The sequence below is a fragment of the Scyliorhinus torazame genome, chromosome 22 (assembly GCF_047496885.1).
Source record: "Scyliorhinus torazame isolate Kashiwa2021f chromosome 22, sScyTor2.1, whole genome shotgun sequence".
In the NCBI taxonomy this organism is placed as follows: domain Eukaryota; kingdom Metazoa; phylum Chordata; class Chondrichthyes; order Carcharhiniformes; family Scyliorhinidae; genus Scyliorhinus; species Scyliorhinus torazame.
In genome coordinates this window covers 38,521,461-38,538,532 of record NC_092728.1, presented here as the reverse complement: position 1 = coordinate 38,538,532, position 17,072 = coordinate 38,521,461, and the positions used below count along the sequence as shown (strand labels likewise).

The window sequence follows — 17,072 nt, the reverse complement described above, 5'->3', positions numbered from 1 at the left end:
GCCCTCTCCTGTACCGGGAGCAGGGTGCCGTCTCCTGTACCAGGAGCAGGGTGCAGTCTCCTGTACCGAGGGCAGGGTGCCGTCTCCTGTACCGGGAGCAGGGTGTAGTCTCCTGTACCGAGGGCAGGACGCAGTCTCCTGTACCGGGAGCAGGATGCAGGCTCCTGTACCGGGAGCAGGGTGCCCACTCATGTACCGGGAGCAGGGTGCCGTCTCCTGTGCCGGGGGCAGGGCGCCGTCTCCTGTGCCGGGAGCAGGGTGCAGTCTCCTGTATCGGGTCAGGGTGCAGTCTCCTGTACCGGGAGCAGGGTGCCATCTCCTGTATGGGGAGCAGGACGCAGTCTCCTGTACCGGGAGCAGGGTGCCGTCTCCTGTACCGGGAGCACGGTGCCGTCTCCTGTACCGGGAGCAGGGTGCCCTCTCCTGTACCGGGAGCAGGGCACCGTCTCCTGTACCGGGAGCAGGGTGCCGTCTCCTGTACCGGAATCAGGGTGCCGTCTCCTGTACCGGGAGCAAGACACCGTCTCCTGTACCGAGGGCAGGGTGCCGTCTCCTGTACCGGGAGCAGGGTACTGACTCCTGTACCGAGGGCAGGGCGCCGTCTCCTGTACTGGGAGCAGGGAGCCATCTCCTGTACTGGGAGCAGGGTGCCATCTCCTGTACCGGGAGCAGGACGCAGTCTCCTGTACTGGGGGCAGGGTGCCGTCTCCTGTACCGGGAGCAGGACGCAGTCTCCTGTACCGGGAGCAGGGCGCCGTCTCCTGTATCGGGAGCAGGGCGCCGTCTCCTGTACCGGGAGCAGGGTGCCGTCTCCTGTACCGGGAGCAGGGTGCCGTCTCCTGTACCGGGAGCAGGGTGCCGTCTCCTGTACCGGGAGCAGGGTGCCGTCTCCTGTACCGGGAGCAGGGTGCCGTCTCCTGTACCGGGAGCAGGGTGCCGTCTCCTGTACCGGGAGCAGGGTGCCGTCTCCTGTACCGAGAGCAGGGGGCCGTCTCCTGTACCGGGAGCAGGGGGCCGTCTCCTGTACCGGGAGCAGAGCGCCGTCTCCTGTACCGGGAGCAGGGCGCCGTCTCCTGTACCGGGAACAGGGCGCCGTCTCCTGTACCGGGTGCAGGGTGCCGTCTCCTGTACCGGGAGCAGGGTGCCGTTTCCTGTACCGGGAGCAGGGTACCGTCTCCTGTACCGGGAGCAGGGAGCCATCTCCTGTACCGGGAGCAGGGTGCCGTCTCCTGTACCGGGAGCAGGGTGCCGTCTCCTGTACCGGGAGCAGGGAGCCATCTCCTGTCCCGGGAGCAGGGTGCAGTCTCCTGTACCGGGAGCAGGGTGCCGTCTCCTGTACCGGGAGCAGGGAGCCATCTCCTGTCCCGGGAGCAGGGCGCCGTCTCCTGTACCGGGGGCAGGGTGCCGTCACCTGTCCCAGGGAGCAGGGCGCTGTCTCCTGTACCGGGAGCAGGGTGCCGTCTCCTGTACCGGGAGCAGGGTGCAGTCTCCTGTACCGGGAGCAGGGTGCAGTCTCCTGAGCAGGGTGCCGTCTACTGTCCCGGGGAGAAGGGTGCCGTCTCCTGTACCGGGAGCAAGGTGCCGTCTCCTGTGCCGAGAGCAGGGTGCCGCCTCCTGTACCGGGAGCAGGGTGCAGTCTCCTGTACCGGGAGCAGGGCGCCGTCTCCTGTACCGGGAGCAAGGTGCCGTCTCCTGTGCCGGGAGCAGGGTGCCGTCTCCAGTACCGGGAGCAGGGTGCCGTCTCCTGTACCGGGAGCAGGGCGCCGTCTCCTGTACCGGGAGCAGGGTGCAGTCTCCTGTACCGGGGGCAGGTTGCCGTCTCCTGTACCAAGGGCAGGGTGCAGTCTCCTGTACCGGCAGCAGGGTGCCGTCTACTGTACCGTGAGCAGGGTGCCGTCTCCTGTACCGGGAGCAGGGTGCCGTCTCCTGTACCGGGAGCAGGGTGCCCTCTCCTGTACCGGGAGCAGGGCGCCGTCTCCTGTACCGGGAGCAGGGCGCCGTCTCTGTACCGGGAGCAGGGTGCCGTCTCCTGTACCGGGAGCAGGGTGCCCTCTCCTGTACCGGGAGCAGGGTGCCGTCTCCTGTACCAGGAGCAGGGTGCAGTCTCCTGTACCGAGGGCAGGGTGCCGTCTCCTGTACCGGGAGCAGGGTGTAGTCTCCTGTACCGAGGGCAGGACGCAGTCTCCTGTACCGGGAGCAGGATGCAGGCTCCTGTCCCGGGAGCAGGGTGCCCTCTCATGTACCGGGAGCAGGGTGCCGTCTCCTGTGCCGGGGGCAGGGCGCCGTCTCCTGTGCCGGGAGCAGGGTGCAGTCTCCTGTATCGGGTCAGGGTGCAGTCTCCTGTACCGGGAGCAGGGTGCCATCTCCTGTATGGGGAGCAGGACGCAGTCTCCTGTACCGGGAGCAGGGTGCCGTCTCCTGTACCGGGAGCACGGTGCCGTCTCCTGTACCGGGAGCAGGGTGCCCTCTCCTGTACCGGGAGCAGGGCACCGTCTCCTGTACCGGGAGCAGGGTGCCGTCTCCTGTACCGGAATCAGGGTGCCGTCTCCTGTACCGGGAGCAAGACACCGTCTCCTGTACCGAGGGCAGGGTGCCGTCTCCTGTACCGGGAGCAGGGTACTGACTCCTGTACCGAGGGCAGGGCGCCGTCTCCTGTACTGGGAGCAGGGAGCCATCTCCTGTACTGGGAGCAGGGTGCCAACTCCTGTACCGGGAGCAGGACGCAGTCTCCTGTACTGGGGGCAGGGTGCCGTCTCCTGTACCGGGAGCAGGACGCAGTCTCCTGTACCGGGAGCAGGGCGCCGTCTCCTGTATCGGGAGCAGGGCGCCGTCTCCTGTACCGGGAGCAGGGTGCCGTCTCCTGTACCGGGAGCAGGGTGCCGTCTCCTGTACCGGGAGCAGGGTGCCGTCTCCTGTACCGGGAGCAGGGTGCCGTCTCCTGTACCGGGAGCAGGGTGCCGTCTCCTGTACCGGGAGCAGGGTGCCGTCTCCTGTACCGGGAGCAGGGTGCCGTCTCCTGTACCGAGAGCAGGGGGCCCTCTCCTGTACCGGGAGCAGGGGGCCGTCTCCTGTACCGGGAGCAGGGCGCTGTCTCCTGTACCGGGAGCAGGGCGCCGTCTCCTGTACCGGGAACAGGGCGCCGTCTCCTGTACCGGGTGCAGGGTGCCGTCTCCTGTACCGGGAGCAGGGTGCCGTTTCCTGTACCGGGAGCAGGGTACCGTCTCCTGTACCGGGAGCAGGGAGCCATCTCCTGTACCGGGAGCAGGGTGCCGTCTCCTGTACCGGGAGCAGGGTGCCGTCTCCTGTACTGGGAGCAGGGAGCCATCTCCTGTCCCGGGAGCAGGGTGCAGTCTCCTGTACCGGGAGCAGGGTGCCGTCTCCTGTACCGGGAGCAGGGAGCCATCTCCTGTCCCGGGAGCAGGGCGCCGTCTCCTGTACCGGGGGCAGGGTGCCGTCTTCTGTACCGGGAGCAGGGTGCCGTCTCCTGTACCGGGAGCAGGGCGCCGCCTCCTGTACCTGGAGCAGGGTGCCGTCTCCTGTACCGGGAGCAGGGCGCCGTCTCCTGTACCGGGACAGGGTGCCTTCTCCTGTACCGGGACAGAGTGCCTTCTCCTGTACCGGGTGCAGGGCGCCGTCTCCTGTACCGGGAGCAGGGTGCCTTCTCCTGTACCGGGACAGGGCGCCGTCTCCTGTACCGGGAGCAGGGTGGCTTCTCCTGTACCGGGAGCAGGGTGCCGTCTCCTGTACCGGGAGCAGGGCGCCGTCTCCTGTACCGGGAGCAGGGTGCAGTCTCCTGTACCGGGAGCAGTGTGCCGTCTCCTGTACCGGGACAGGGTGCCTTCTCCTGTACCGGGAGCAGGGTGCAGTCTCCTCTACCGGGAGCAGGGCGCCGTCTCCTGTACCGGGAGCAGGGTGCCGTCTCCTGTACCGGGAGCAGGGTGCTGTCTCCTGTACCGGGAGCAGGGTGCCGTCTCCTGTACTGGGAGCAGGGAGCCATCTCCTGTACCGGGAGCAGGGTGCCGTCTCCTGTACCGGGACAGGGTGCCTTCTCCTGTACCGGGAGCAGGGTGCAGTCTCCTCTACCGGGAGCAGGGCGCCGTCTCCTGTACCGGGAGCAGGGTGCCGTCTCCTGTACCGGGAGAAGGGTGCCGTCTCCTGTACCGGGAGCAGGGCGCCGTCTCCTGTACCGGAGCAGGGTGCCGTCTCCTGTACCGGGAGCAGGGTGCTGTCTCCTGTACCGAGGGCAGGGTGCCGTCTCCTGTACCGGGAGCTGGGTGCCATCTCCTGTACAGGGAGCACGGTGCAGTCTCCTGTTCCAGGAGCTGGGTGCCGTCTCCTGTGCCGGGATCAGAGTGCCGTATCCTGTACCGGGAGCAAGGTGCCGTCTCCTGTACCGGATCAGGCTGCAGTCTCCCGGAATGCAGTCACCGGGGGCAGGACGCAGTCTCCTGTACCGGGAGCAGGGCGCCGTCTCCTGTACCGGGAGCAGGGTGCCGTCTCCTGTACCGGGAGCAGGGCGCCGTCTCCTGTACCGGGAGCAGGGTGCCGTCTCCTGTACCGGGAGCAGGGTGCCGTCTCCTGTACCGGGAGCAGGGCGCCGTCTCCTGTACCGGGAGCAGGGCGCCGTCTCCTGTACCGGGAGCAGGGCGCCGTCTCCTGTACCGGGAGCAGGGCGCCGTCTCCTGTACCGGGAGCAGGGCGCCGTCTCCTGTACCGGGAGCAGGGTGCCGTCTCCTGTACCGGGAGCAGGGTGCCGTCTCCTGTACCGGGAGCAGGGCGCCGTCTCCTGTACCGGGAGCAGGGCGCCGTCTCCTGTACCGGGAGCAGGGCGCCGTCTCCTGTACCGGGAGCAGGGCGCCGTCTCCTGTACCGGGAGCAGGGCGCCGTCTCCTGTACCGGGAGCAGGGCGCCGTCTCCTGTACCGGGAGCAGGGCGCCGTCTCCTGTACCGGGAGTAGGGCGCCGTCTCCTGTACCGGGAGCAGGGCGCCGTCTCCTGTACCGGGAGCAGGGCGCCGTCTCCTGTACCGGGAGCAGGGTGCCGTCTCCTGTACTGGGAGCACGGCGCCGTCTCCTGTACCGGGAGCAGGGTGCCGTCTCCTGTACCGGGAGCAGGGTGCCGTCTCCTGTCCCGAGAGCAGGGGGCCGTCTCCTGTACCGGGAGCAGGGGGCCGTCTCCTGTACCGGGAGCAGGGCGCCGTCTCCTGTACCGGGAGCAGGGTGCCGTCTCCTGTACCGGGAGCAGGGCGCCGCCTCCTGTACCTGGAGCAGGGTGCCGTCTCCTGTACCGGGAGCAGGGCGCCGTCTCCTGTACCGGGACAGGGTGCCTTCTCCTGTACCGGGACAGAGTGCCTTCTCCTGTACCGGGAGCAGGGCGCCGTCTCCTGTACCGGGAGCAGGGCGCCTTCTCCTGTACCGGGACAGGGCGCCGTCTCCTGTACCGGGAGCAGGGTGCCTTCTCCTGTACCGGGAGCAGGGTGCCGTCTCCTGTACCGGGAGCAGGGCGCCGTCTCCTGTACCGGGAGCAGGGTGCAGTCTCCTGTACCGGGAGCAGTGTGCCGTCTCCTGTACCGGGACAGGGTGCCTTCTCCTGTACCGGGAGCAGGGTGCAGTCTCCTCTACCGGGAGCAGGGCGCCGTCTCCTGTACCGGGAGCAGGGCGCCGTCTCCTGTACCGGGAGCAGGGTGCCGTCTCCTGTACCGGGAGAAGGGTGCCGTCTCCTGTACCGGGAGCAGGGCGCCGTCTCCTGTACCGGAGCAGGGTGCCGTCTCCTGTACCGGGAGCAGGGTGCTGTCTCCTGTACCGAGGGCAGGGTGCCGTCTCCTGTACCGGGAGCTGGGTGCCATCTCCTGTACAGGGAGCACGGTGCCGTCTCCTGTTCCAGGAGCTGGGTGCCGTCTCCTGTGCCGGGATCAGAGTGCCGTCTCCTGTACCGGGAGCAAGGTGCCGTCTCCTGTACCGGATCAGGCTGCAGTCTCCCGGAATGCAGTCACCGGGGGCAGGATGCAGTCACCTGTACCGGGAGCAGGGCGCCGTCTCCTGTACCGGGAGCAGGGTGCCGTCTCCTGTACCGGGAGCAGGGCGCCGTCTCCTGTACCGGGAGCAGGGTGCCGTCTCCTGTACCGGGAGCAGGGTGCCGTCTCCTGTACCGGGAGCAGGGCGCCGTCTCCTGTACCGGGAGCAGGGCGCCTTCTCCTGTACCGGGAGCAGGGCGCCGTGTCCTGTACCGGGAGCAGGGCGCCGTCTCCTGTACCGGGAGCAGGGCGCCGTCTCCTGTACCGGGAGCAGGGTGCCGTCTCCTGTACCGGGAGCAGGGTGCCGTCTCCTGTACCGGGAGCAGGGCGCCGTCTCCTGTACCGGGAGCAGGGCGCCGTCTCCTGTACCGGGAGCAGGGCGCCGTCTCCTGTACCGGGAGCAGGGCGCCGTCTCTTGTACCGGGAGCAGGGCGCCGTCTCCTGTACCGGGAGCAGGGCGCCGTCTCCTGTACCGGGAGCAGGGCGCCGTCTCCTGTACCGGGAGCAGGGTGCCGTCTCCTGTACCGGGAGCAGGGTGCCGTCTCCTGTACTGGGAGCAGGGCGCCGTCTCCTGTACCGGGAGCAGGGCGCCGTCTCCCGTACCTGGAGCAGGGTGCCGTCACCTGTCCCAGGGAGCAGGGTGCTGTCTCCTGTACCGGGAGCAGGGTGCCCTCTCATGTACCGGGAGCAGGGTGCCGTCTCCTGTGCCGGGGGCAGGGCGCCGTCTCCTGTGCCGGGAGCAGGGTGCAGTCTCCTGTATCGGGTCAGGGTGCCATCTCCTGTACGGGGAGCAGGACGCAGTCTCCTGTGCCGGGAGCAGGACGCAGTCTCCTGTACCGGGAGCAGGGCGCCGTCTCCTGTACCGGGAGCAGGACGCAGTCTCCTGTACCGGGAGCAGGGCGCCGTATCCTGTATCGGGAGCAGGGTGCCGTCTCCTGTACCGGGAGCAGGGTGCCGTCTCCTGTACCGGGAGCAGGGTGCCGTCTCCTGTACCGGGAGCAGGGTGCCGTCTCCTGTACCGGGAGCAGGGTGCCGTCTCCTGTACCGGGAGCAGGGTGCCGTCTCCTGTACCGAGAGCAGGGGGCCGTCTCCTGTACCGGGAGCAGGGGGCCGTCTCCTGTACCTGGAGCAGGGCGCCGTCTCCTGTACCGGGAGCAGGGCGCCGTCTCCTGTACCGGGAGCAGGGCGACGTCTCCTGTACCGGGGGCAGGGTGCCGTCTCCTGTACCGGGAGCAGGGTGCCGTCTCCTGTATCGGGAGCAGGGTGCAGTCTCCTGTACCGGGGGCAGGGTGCCGTGTCCTGTACCGGGGGCAGGGTGCCGTCTCCTGTACCGAGGGCAGGGTGCAGTCTCCTGTACCGAGGGCAGGGTGCAGTCTCCTGTACCGGGGGCAGGGTGCCGTCTCCTGCACTGGGAGCAGGGAGCCGTCTCCTGTACCGGGAGCAGGGCGCCGTCTCCTGTACTGGGAGCAGGGAGCCATCTCCTTTCCCGGGAGCAGGGTGCAGTCTCCTGTACCGGGAGCAGGGTGCCGTCTCCTGTACCGGGAGCAGGGAGCCATCTCCTGTCCCGGGATCAGGGCGCCGTCTCCTGTACCGGGGCCAGGGTGCCGTCTCCTGTACCGGGAGCAGGGTGCCGTCTCCTGTACCGGGAGCAGGGCGCCGCCTCCTGTACCGGGAGCAGGGCGCCGTCTCCTGTACCGGGAGCAGGGTGCCATCTCCTGTACCGGGAGCAGGGTGCCGTCTCCTGTACCGGGACAGGGTGCCTTCTCCTGTACCGGGAGCAGGGCGCCGTCTCCTGTACCGGGAGCAGGGCACCGTCTCCTGTACCGGGAGCAGGGTGCCGTCTCCTGTACTGGGAGCAGGGCGCCGTCTCCTGTACCGGGAGCATGGTGCCGTCTCCTGTACCGGGAGCAGTGTGCCGTCTCCTGTACCGGGACAGGGTGCCTTCTCCTGTACCGGGAGCAGGGTGCAGTCTCCTCTACCGGGAGCAGGGCGCCGTCTCCTGTACCGGGAGCAGGGTGCCGTATTCTGTACCGGGAGCAGGGTGCCGTGTCCTGTACCGGGAGCAGGGTGCCGTCTCCTGTAGCGGGAGCAGGGAGCCGTCTCCTGTCCCGGGAGCAGGGTGCAGTCTACTCTACCGGGAGCAGGGCGCCGTCTCCTGTACCGGGAGCAGGGTGCCGTCTCCTGTACCGGGAGCAGGGTGCCGTCTCCTGTACCGGGAGCAGGGCGCCGTCTCCTGTACCGGAGCAGGGTGCCGTCTCCTGTACCGGGAGCAGGGTGCTGTCTCCTGTACCGAGGGCAGGGTGCCGTCTCCTGTACCGGGAGCTGGGTGCCGTCTCCTGTACAGGGAGCACGGTGCCGTCTCCTGTTCCAGGAGCTGGGTGCCGTCTCCTGTACCAGGAGCAGAGTGCCGTCTCCTGTACCGGGAGCAAGGTGCCGTCTCCTGTACCGGATCAGGCTGCAGTCTCCCGGAATGCAGTCACCGGGGGCAGGACGCAGTCTCCTGTACCGGGCCAGGGTTCAGACTCCTGTTACGGGAGCAGGGTGCCGTCTCCTGTACCGGGAGCAGGGTGCCGTCTCCTGTACCGGGAGCAGGGTGCCATCTTCTGTACCGAGAGCAGGGTGCCGTCTCCTGTACCGGGAGCAAGGTGCCGTCTCCTGTACCGGGAGCAGGGTGCCGTCTCCTGTACCGGGAGCAAGGTGCCGTCTCCTGCACCGGGAGCAGGATGCCGTCCCCTGTACCGGAAGCAGGACGCGGTCTCCTGTACTGGGAGCATGGTGCAGTCTCCTGTACCGGGGACAGGGTACAGTCTCCTATACCGGGAGCAGGACGCAGTCTCCTGTACCGGGAGCAGGGTGCAGTCTCCTGTACCGAGGGCAGGGTACAGTCTCCTATACCGGGAGCAGGACGCAGTCTCCTGTGCCGGGAGCAGGACGCAGTCTCCTGTACTGGGAGCAGGGTGCAGTCTCTGTACCGGGAGCAGGACACAGTCTCCTGTACCGGGAGCAGGACGCAGTCTCCTGTACCGGGAGCAGGGCGCAGTCTCCTGTACTGGGAGCAGGACGCGGTCTCCTGTACCGGGAGCAGGGCGCAGTCTCCTGTACTGGGAGCAGGGTGCAGTCTCCTGTACCGGGAGCAGGACGCAGTCTCCTGTACCGGGAGCAGGACGCAGTCTCCTGTACTGGGAGCAGGGTGCCGTCTCCTGTACCGGGGGCAGGGTGCCGTCTCCTGTACCGGGAGCAGGGTGCCGTCTCCTGTACCGGGAGCAGGGCGCCGCCTCCTGTACCGGGAGCAGGGCGCCGTCTCCTGTACCGGGAGCAGGGTGCCGTCTCCTGTACCGGGAGCAGGGTGCCGTCTCCTGTACCGGGACAGGGTGCCTTCTCCTGTACCGGGAGCAGGGCGCCGTCTCCTGTACCGGGAGCAGGGCACCGTCTCCTATACCGGGAGCAGGGTGCCGTCTCCTGTACTGGGAGCAGGGCGCCGTCTCCTGTACCGGGAGCATGGTGCCGTCTCCTGTACCGGGAGCAGTGTGCCGTCTCCTGTACCGGGACAGGGTGCCTTCTCCTGTACCGGGAGCAGGGTGCAGTCTCCTCTACCGGGAGCAGGGCGCCGTCTCCTGTACCGGGAGCAGGGTGCCGTCTCCTGTACCGGGAGCAGGGTGCCGTCTCCTGTACCGGGAGCAGGGTGCCGTCTCCTGTACTGGGAGCAGGGAGCCATCTCCTGTACCGGGAGCAGGGTGCCGTCTCCTGTACCGGGACAGGGTGCCTTCTCCTGTTCCGGGAGCAGGGTGCAGTCTCCTCTACCGGGAGCAGGGCGCCGTCTCCTGTACCGGGAGCAGGGTGCCGTCTCGTGTACCGGGAGCAGGGTGCCGTCTCGTGTACCGGGAGCAGGGTGCCGTCTCCTGTACCGGGAGCAGGGTGCTGTCTCCTGTACCGAGGGCAGGGTGCCGTCTCCTGTACCGGGAGCTGGGTGCCGTCTCCTGTACAGGGAGCACGGTGCCGTCTCCTGTTCCAGGAGCTGGGTGCCGTCTCCTGTACCAGGAGCAGAGTGCCGTCTCCTGTACCGGGAGCAAGGTGCCGTCTCCTGTACCGGATCAGGCTGCAGTCTCCCGGAATGCAGTCACCGGGGGCAGGACGCAGTCTCCTGTACCGGGCCAGGGTTCAGACTCCTGTTACGGGAGCAGGGTGCCGTCTCCTGTACCGGGAGCAGGGTGCCGTCTCCTGTACCGGGAGCAGGGTGCCATCTTCTGTACCGAGAGCAGGGTGCCGTCTCCTGTACCGGGAGCAAGGTGCCGTCTCCTGTACCGGGAGCAGGGTGCCGTCTCCTGTACCGGGAGCAAGGTGCCGTCTCCTGCACCGGGAGCAGGATGCCGTCCCCTGTACCGGAAGCAGGACGCGGTCTCCTGTACTGGGAGCATGGTGCAGTCTCCTGTACCGGGGACAGGGTACAGTCTCCTATACCGGGAGCAGGACGCAGTCTCCTGTACCGGGAGCAGGGTGCAGTCTCCTGTACCGAGGGCAGGGTACAGTCTCCTATACCGGGAGCAGGACGCAGTCTCCTGTACCGGGAGCAGGACGCAGTCTCCTGTACTGGGAGCAGGGTGCAGTCTCCTGTACCGGGAGCAGGACGCAGTCTCCTGTACCGGGAGCAGGACGCAGTCTCCTGTACCGGGAGCAGGGCGCAGTCTCCTGTACTGGGAGCAGGGTGCAGTCTCCTGTACCGGGAGCAGGACGCAGTCTCCTGTACCGGGAACAGGACGCAGTCTCCTGTACCGGGAGCAGGACGCAGTCTCCTGTACCGGGAGCAGGGCGCAGTCTCCTGTACTGGGAGCAGGGTGCAGTCTCCTGTACCGGGAGCAGGACGCAGTCTCCTGTACCGGGAACAGGACGCAGTCTCCTGTACCGGGAGCAGGACGCAGTCTCCTGTACTGGGAGCAGGGTGCCGTGTCCTGTACCGGGGGCAGGGTGCAGTCTCCTGTACCGGGGACAGGGTGCAGTCTCCTGTACCGGGGACAGGGTGCAGTCTCCTGTACCGGGGGCAGGGTACAGTTTCCTATACCGGGAGCAGGACGCAGTCTCCTGTACCGGGAGCAGGACGCAGTCTCCTGTACCGGGAGCAGGACGCAGTCTCCTGTCCAGGGAGCAGGACGCAGTCTCCTGTACCGGGAGCAGGGTGCAGTCTCCTGTACCGGGGGCAGGGTGCAGTCTCCTGTACCGGGGACAGGGTGCAGTCTCCTGTACCGGGGACAGGGTGCAGTCTCCTCTACTGGGAGCAGGGTGCAGTCTCCTGTACCGGGGGCAGGGTACAGTCTCCTATACCGGGTGCAGGACGCAGTCTCCTGTACCGGGAGCAGGACGCAGTCTCCTTTACTGGGAGCAGGGTGCAGTCTCCTGTACCGGGGACAGGACGCAGTCTCCTTTACTGGGAGCAGGACGCAGTCTCCTGTACTGGGAGCAGGACGCAGTCTCCTGTACCGGGAGCAGGACGCAGTCTCCTGTACCGGGAGCAGGACGCAGTCTCCTGTACCGGGGACAGGACGCAGTCTCCTTTACTGGGAGCAGGGTGCAGTCTCCTGTCCCGGGTGCAGGGTGCCGTCTCCTGTCCCGGGTGCAGGGAGCAGTCTCCTGTACCAGGGGCAGGGTGCAGTCTCCTGTCCCGGGTGCAGGGTGCAGTCTCCTGTACCAGGGGCAGGGTGCAGTCTCCTGTACCGGGAGCAGGACGCAGTCTCCTGTAACGGGGGAAGGGTACAGTCTCCTGTACCGGGAGCAGGATGCAGTCTCCTGTACCGGGAGCAGGACGCAGTCTCCTGTACTGGGGGCAAGGTACCGTCTCCTGTCCCGGGAGCATGGTGCAGTCTCCTGTATTGGGAGCATGGGGGCCCCCCCCTGTCCCGGGAGCTGGGTGCCACCCCCTGTACCTCAGGCGGTGTGCCCTCCCTTGGACTGTGCATGTGTTTATTTACCTGTATCTTCGAGCAGGTCAATAGTTCCTTTAGTTTGTTGATTTCATTGATGATGGTAATTTCGGTCCCAGTATGTTGGCGGGTCACATATTCTGTGCAATGTAAAAACCCAAAGCATTAATACCATTAGCAGGGTGCCTGGGTAAATCTGAAGAGATTAGTGACTTTACACAGGAAGTAATTAAACCAAGGGGGGATTTGCTTTTGCTGCAGTCAATGTATTTGAATTCCTCCTGCATATCCATTTGTATGCTCATCTTCTGAAAACGTACAGGTAGTGCCAGTTGTGAAATTACTCATGGCTTTGTGCACTTTGTAATTAGACTGCGTGTGTGAGAAGTTTCTCACGCCTGTTGTACATACAGGTGCTGCTCGAGCAATGTGATTGGGATCACCTGTTGAGATGGTTTCGTTATTGTCACATACACTTTCTGAAAGTTTGCTGTGTGCAGATTGCCAGGAGTGTGGGCTTACGCCATGCAGCTGTCAGGAAAAGGCTAAGGCACGGTCATCCAAACCTTTAACATGCCACCCCCCCCCCCCCCCCCCCCCCCCACCCCCCCCGGTCAATCAACCACCCACTCGCTGATATTGATGACCCTAGAATTATCTGGGCCCCTTGGCATGGTGGAGGTATCTGAAGTCCCGGCAGTGGTCACTGCTGCTGGGATGTGACGAGCCGCCATCCATCCAATTGGCTTGTAGCCAAGACACGACTTCCTCACGTGAAAAGGGTGGCAGTCTCGTGTCAAAGCAATTAATGCTGCTCCCAGCATTAAATTGCTGCGCGGCAGATATCAGGATGAGAGCCAGTTATCCACCACCCCCCAACATTTTGGCCAGGTGGGAAGGAACTGCGCGGCACCCCATAAAATTTGGGGCAGCACGGTAGCATTGTGGATAGCACAATTGCTTCACAGCTCCAGGGTCCCAGGTTCGATTCCGGCTTGGGTCACTGTCTGTGCGGAGTCTGCACGTTCTCCCCGTGTGTGCGTGGGTTTCCTCCGGGTGCTCCGGTTTCCTCCCACAGTCCAAAGATGTGCAGTTTAGGTGGATTGGCCATGCTAAATTGCCCTTAGTGTCCAAAATTGCCCTTAGTGTTGGGTGGGGTTACTGGGTTATGGGGATAGGGTGGAGGTGTTGACCTTGGGTAGGGTGCTCTTTCCAAGAGCCGGTGCAGACTCGATGGGCCGAATGGCCTCCTTCTGCACTGTAAATGCCATGAATTCTATGTTAGCTACATGACAACAATGACTGCGTTTCAAATGTCCCAAATTGTCAGAAGAATGCTTTGGGGTTGCCTTAGATTCTGAAAGAGATTACTTGAATAAAAGTCCAAGTTTGAGGCCACTACCTGTCAGGGCTCAGGAAACAGCTGCAGCAATGTAACTATGTCAGTGGAAGGGAATGGCTAAAATCAGAGGGGGTGTGCACACTCTGCAACTACTGACACACTATGCAAACACTGGTCTGTTGAAGTTCAACTCTATGTCCCAAATAGTACTGAGAGGCCTAGATAGTGTGGACGTGGAGAGGATGTTTCCACCAGTAGGAGAGACTAGAACCATTAAAACTGAGATGAGGAGGAATTTCTTCAGCCAGAGGGTGGTGAATCTGTGGAACTCTTTGCCGCAGACGGCTGTGGAGGAAAAGTCACAGAGTCTTTAAGACAGAGATAGATAGGTTCTTGATTAATAAGGGGACCAGGGGTTATGGGGAAGGCAGGTGAATGATCAGCCATGATTGAATGGGGGAGCAGACTCAATGGGACAAATGGCCTAATTCTGCTCGTGTCTTATTGACTTTTGGTGACACTAAATCCGCTGGCTCATCCATTGAGCTACACTCCTATACCTCCAGGAAGGACAGGATATTTGTGTAAGTGTGGCTTGCTCCTTGCAGGCGGATCCTGCTGGAAAGAGTCCACAACATCAGCGACATGACAAGGAGAGGAACATTTGCAGGAGGGAAGTGTCTCTGAGGGTGATTCAGGGGAATGCATTGTTCCAAATACAATTCCATAATTACTTAATCTGATATTTAATTTCACATTTCAATTATCTTCCCACGCCTGGTGCTGCACTAAGGCGGACTCCCAGTTAAGGAGCAATTTAGTGTGGTCAGTCCACTTCCACTGCACATCTTTGAGTTGTGGGGGTGCGACCAACGCAGACACGGGGAGAATGTGCAAACTCCACACAGACAGTGACCTGGGGCCGGGATCGAAGCCGGGTCCTCAGCGCAGTGAGGCAGCAGTTCGCCACCGTGCCACCCTCACTAAGACAAGTTTTTGTCTGTTTCCATGGCTGGTAATTCCTGGAACAGGTCTCTAGTCTGTCGACAGGGGCTTATAGCTTTATGGGCGTCACTCCACATCAAGCATGGCTGCCCAGGAGACTCTCCTGCTCTTGCTGCCACCCACTGGCATGTTTGGAAGGATTTGCAGGTTGACACACTCCACCTTTTGGCTGAGTTATGAACGCACCTTCCTTGGCATTCGAGTCCTGGGATGGGACTCAAACCCGGAGCTTCCAGGGACGCTACCCACTGAACTACAACCAGTATTTAATATAATTCCACCCATATTACCCAGGATTTAGAAATCATTTAACATCTTTGATACCTGAAAAACTTTTTCTTAATTTTAATCCAGCAGCCGATGACTGTCCACTGCCAGATCTGAGAGAGGAAGCATCAATCTGAAAAGAAATGAGTTTGTAAATGAGAAACATGAACAACATCAACTCTTGCTTATTTTAGACAGCGGCAGGGTGGGGAAACACCATTTTAACCGCACCGGTGGTGGGGGCAGGGGGAGGGGAGAAGTCTGTTGAGCGCTTGGGGATCGGGATACCGTCTGGGAGCTTACATAGGGGGCTGATGTAAGACTATTTGGGGCTCTGATGGGGCAGGTGGAAACATCATTTAAAGCCCCTTCCCCATCCCCTGAGGAGACACCATTTGGGGTGGAGGGGCGAGGTAATGGAACAAAGACATTTTCGGAACTGGGGGAGTGGGGAGGGAAATGCTGCTTGGGGGAGGGGGGGTTGGAGAAGAGACACTGTGGGGCCTCCACTGAGTGGGTTGGGACGATGAGGGATATGCTGCCCCTCAAAACTATTCAGACATTCTCTGAGATAATCACGGCCTCCGGATCAGCAATTCAGGCCCCTACAGGGGACCAGCACGGCAGCTGCTGATCCTGGCGTGAACTGGGCGCTGCGGGATCCGCGCATGCGCAGTGGCACCGGTGGCAATGCGCGCATGCGCAGTGGCTCCCTTTAACATGCCGGCTCCGACGCAACTTTGCGCAGGACTACAGGGGGCCGGGCGGAAGAAAGGAGGGCGCCAGCCAGAGAGGCCGGCCCGCCGATTGGTGGGCCCCGATCGTGGGCCAGGCCACATCGGAGACCCCCCCACCCCGGGTCGGACACTCCCCCCCCCCCCCCCGCAAGCCGCTCCCCGACCCTTCCACGCCGAGTTCCTGCCGGCTGAGAGCAGGTGTGGACGGCACCGGCAGGCCTTGCCGTTTTTACGACGACCTCTCAGCCCATCCCGGGCTGAGAGTTGGCAGGCCGGCCGCGTAGAGCGGCCCCCGACTGGCGCCGCGCCAACCACACCGGCGCCAATGGCGCCGATTCTCGCTCTGCGGAGAAGCGCGTGCCAGCGTCGGGGCAGCGTAGCGCGTTTCGCACCGGTCTCGGGGATTCTCCAGCCCGGCCCCGAGCTGAGAGAATCCCACCCCTGATCTGCCATTTATTTTGATCATGGCTGATTTGTAGCTTAATTCCACCACTTAATAAATTTCAAGATTTATTAAGTAGTCCAAATTTCCACTATCCTTTATGGGAAGACATTTGTCCTGATTTCAGTCCTGAACAGCCTCACTTTAATATAATGTCCCCCACACCCTTGCTCTGGATTCCCCCCAACCAGAGGAAAGTTTTTTTACTCTATCCCTTAACAAATCTCTATCCTTTTAAACAACTTGATTGGTTCATTCCTCAACTATCTGGTCTCGAGTGATGGAGAATAGGTGACGCTGACATTTCAAAGAAAGTGTAGAGGTAACTAAAGTGCTAGATTGCATCTAATGGAGTTTTCGTGTTAATGAAATGAAAAAATGAAAATCACTTATTGTCACAAGTAGGCTTCAATTAAGTCACTGTGAAAAGCCCCTAGTCGCCACATTCCAGCGCCTGTTCGGGGAGGCTGGTACAGGAATTGAACCGTGCTGCCGGCCTGCCTTGGTCTGCTTTAAAAGCCAGCGATTTAGCCCACTGTGCTAAACCAGCCCCTTCATCACATTTGCCAAAGATTCCTCTCTTCTGGAGTAATAACTATCCCTCTAGACTCCGGATACTGCTCCGGACTCAGCAACAAAAACAAGTTTGCTCCATCCTTACACGCTTCAGTGCATATTTCTCCAAGTTGAGCAGCTTCCTCCGGTTGGAGAGTATGGTTTCTCGTTCTTTCTTCTCCGTGCTGTATGACTTCTCCAGAGTGTCCAACTCAATCTTTACACAGTGAGAAATAAAAATCATCCAATAGCTTAACATGGCTGAAGGTACCATTTCTAATATAGCACATATATATGCAGCTGGAAGACAGTAGTTAAGACAACGGAAGGTATTAAAGGGAAGTAATAGGCAAGTGGATGTATGTCAAAGTGTAGTCAAGGAATCCTTGCTGGAACCCGTCACATTTTCCATTGCACAAATATTTTGAACCGAACCACAGGAGATACCTATCAAAGTTAGCTGAGGACAGACAAACAGCAAGGAGGAATGCAGAAAGATTACCAACGTACGGACAGATAATGCACAGTGGAACGTTCCTGGGAAACGGAAAGGGACAGGAATTACATCCCAAACAGTTAACAGAGAAACTGGAGAGGGATCCGGGGTGGCAGAGTTCCAAAGCAGGCAGAAAAGTAACACGGAATACAAGGCAAGGCTTTGTTCATGAGACATGAGATATAAAAGCAAAGGAACAAGGATAATTTGGCATAAGATATTGATGAGGCTACAATACTGTCATTTTAAGAAGGAATATGGCCGGGAAGGTAACAGTGAGGATTCACCAGAATAATAAAAGCAT

The 17,072-nt window shown here is 62.3% G+C and overlaps 1 protein-coding gene across 1 annotated transcript in view; it reads right to left on the bottom strand.

The window, feature by feature from the left end:
- Positions 1-17,072, bottom strand: part of LOC140398802 (coiled-coil domain-containing protein 183-like) — a 168,024-nt gene that overhangs the window by 51,950 nt on the left and 99,002 nt on the right. Inside the window, exons 7-9 of the mRNA XM_072487768.1 lie at positions 16,379-16,489; positions 14,596-14,671; positions 11,973-12,064 (exon numbers count right to left, since the gene is read on the bottom strand). Coding sequence (XP_072343869.1) covers positions 11,973-12,064; positions 14,596-14,671; positions 16,379-16,489 — 279 coding nt within the window. The remainder of the gene's footprint in view (positions 1-11,972; positions 12,065-14,595; positions 14,672-16,378; positions 16,490-17,072) is intronic.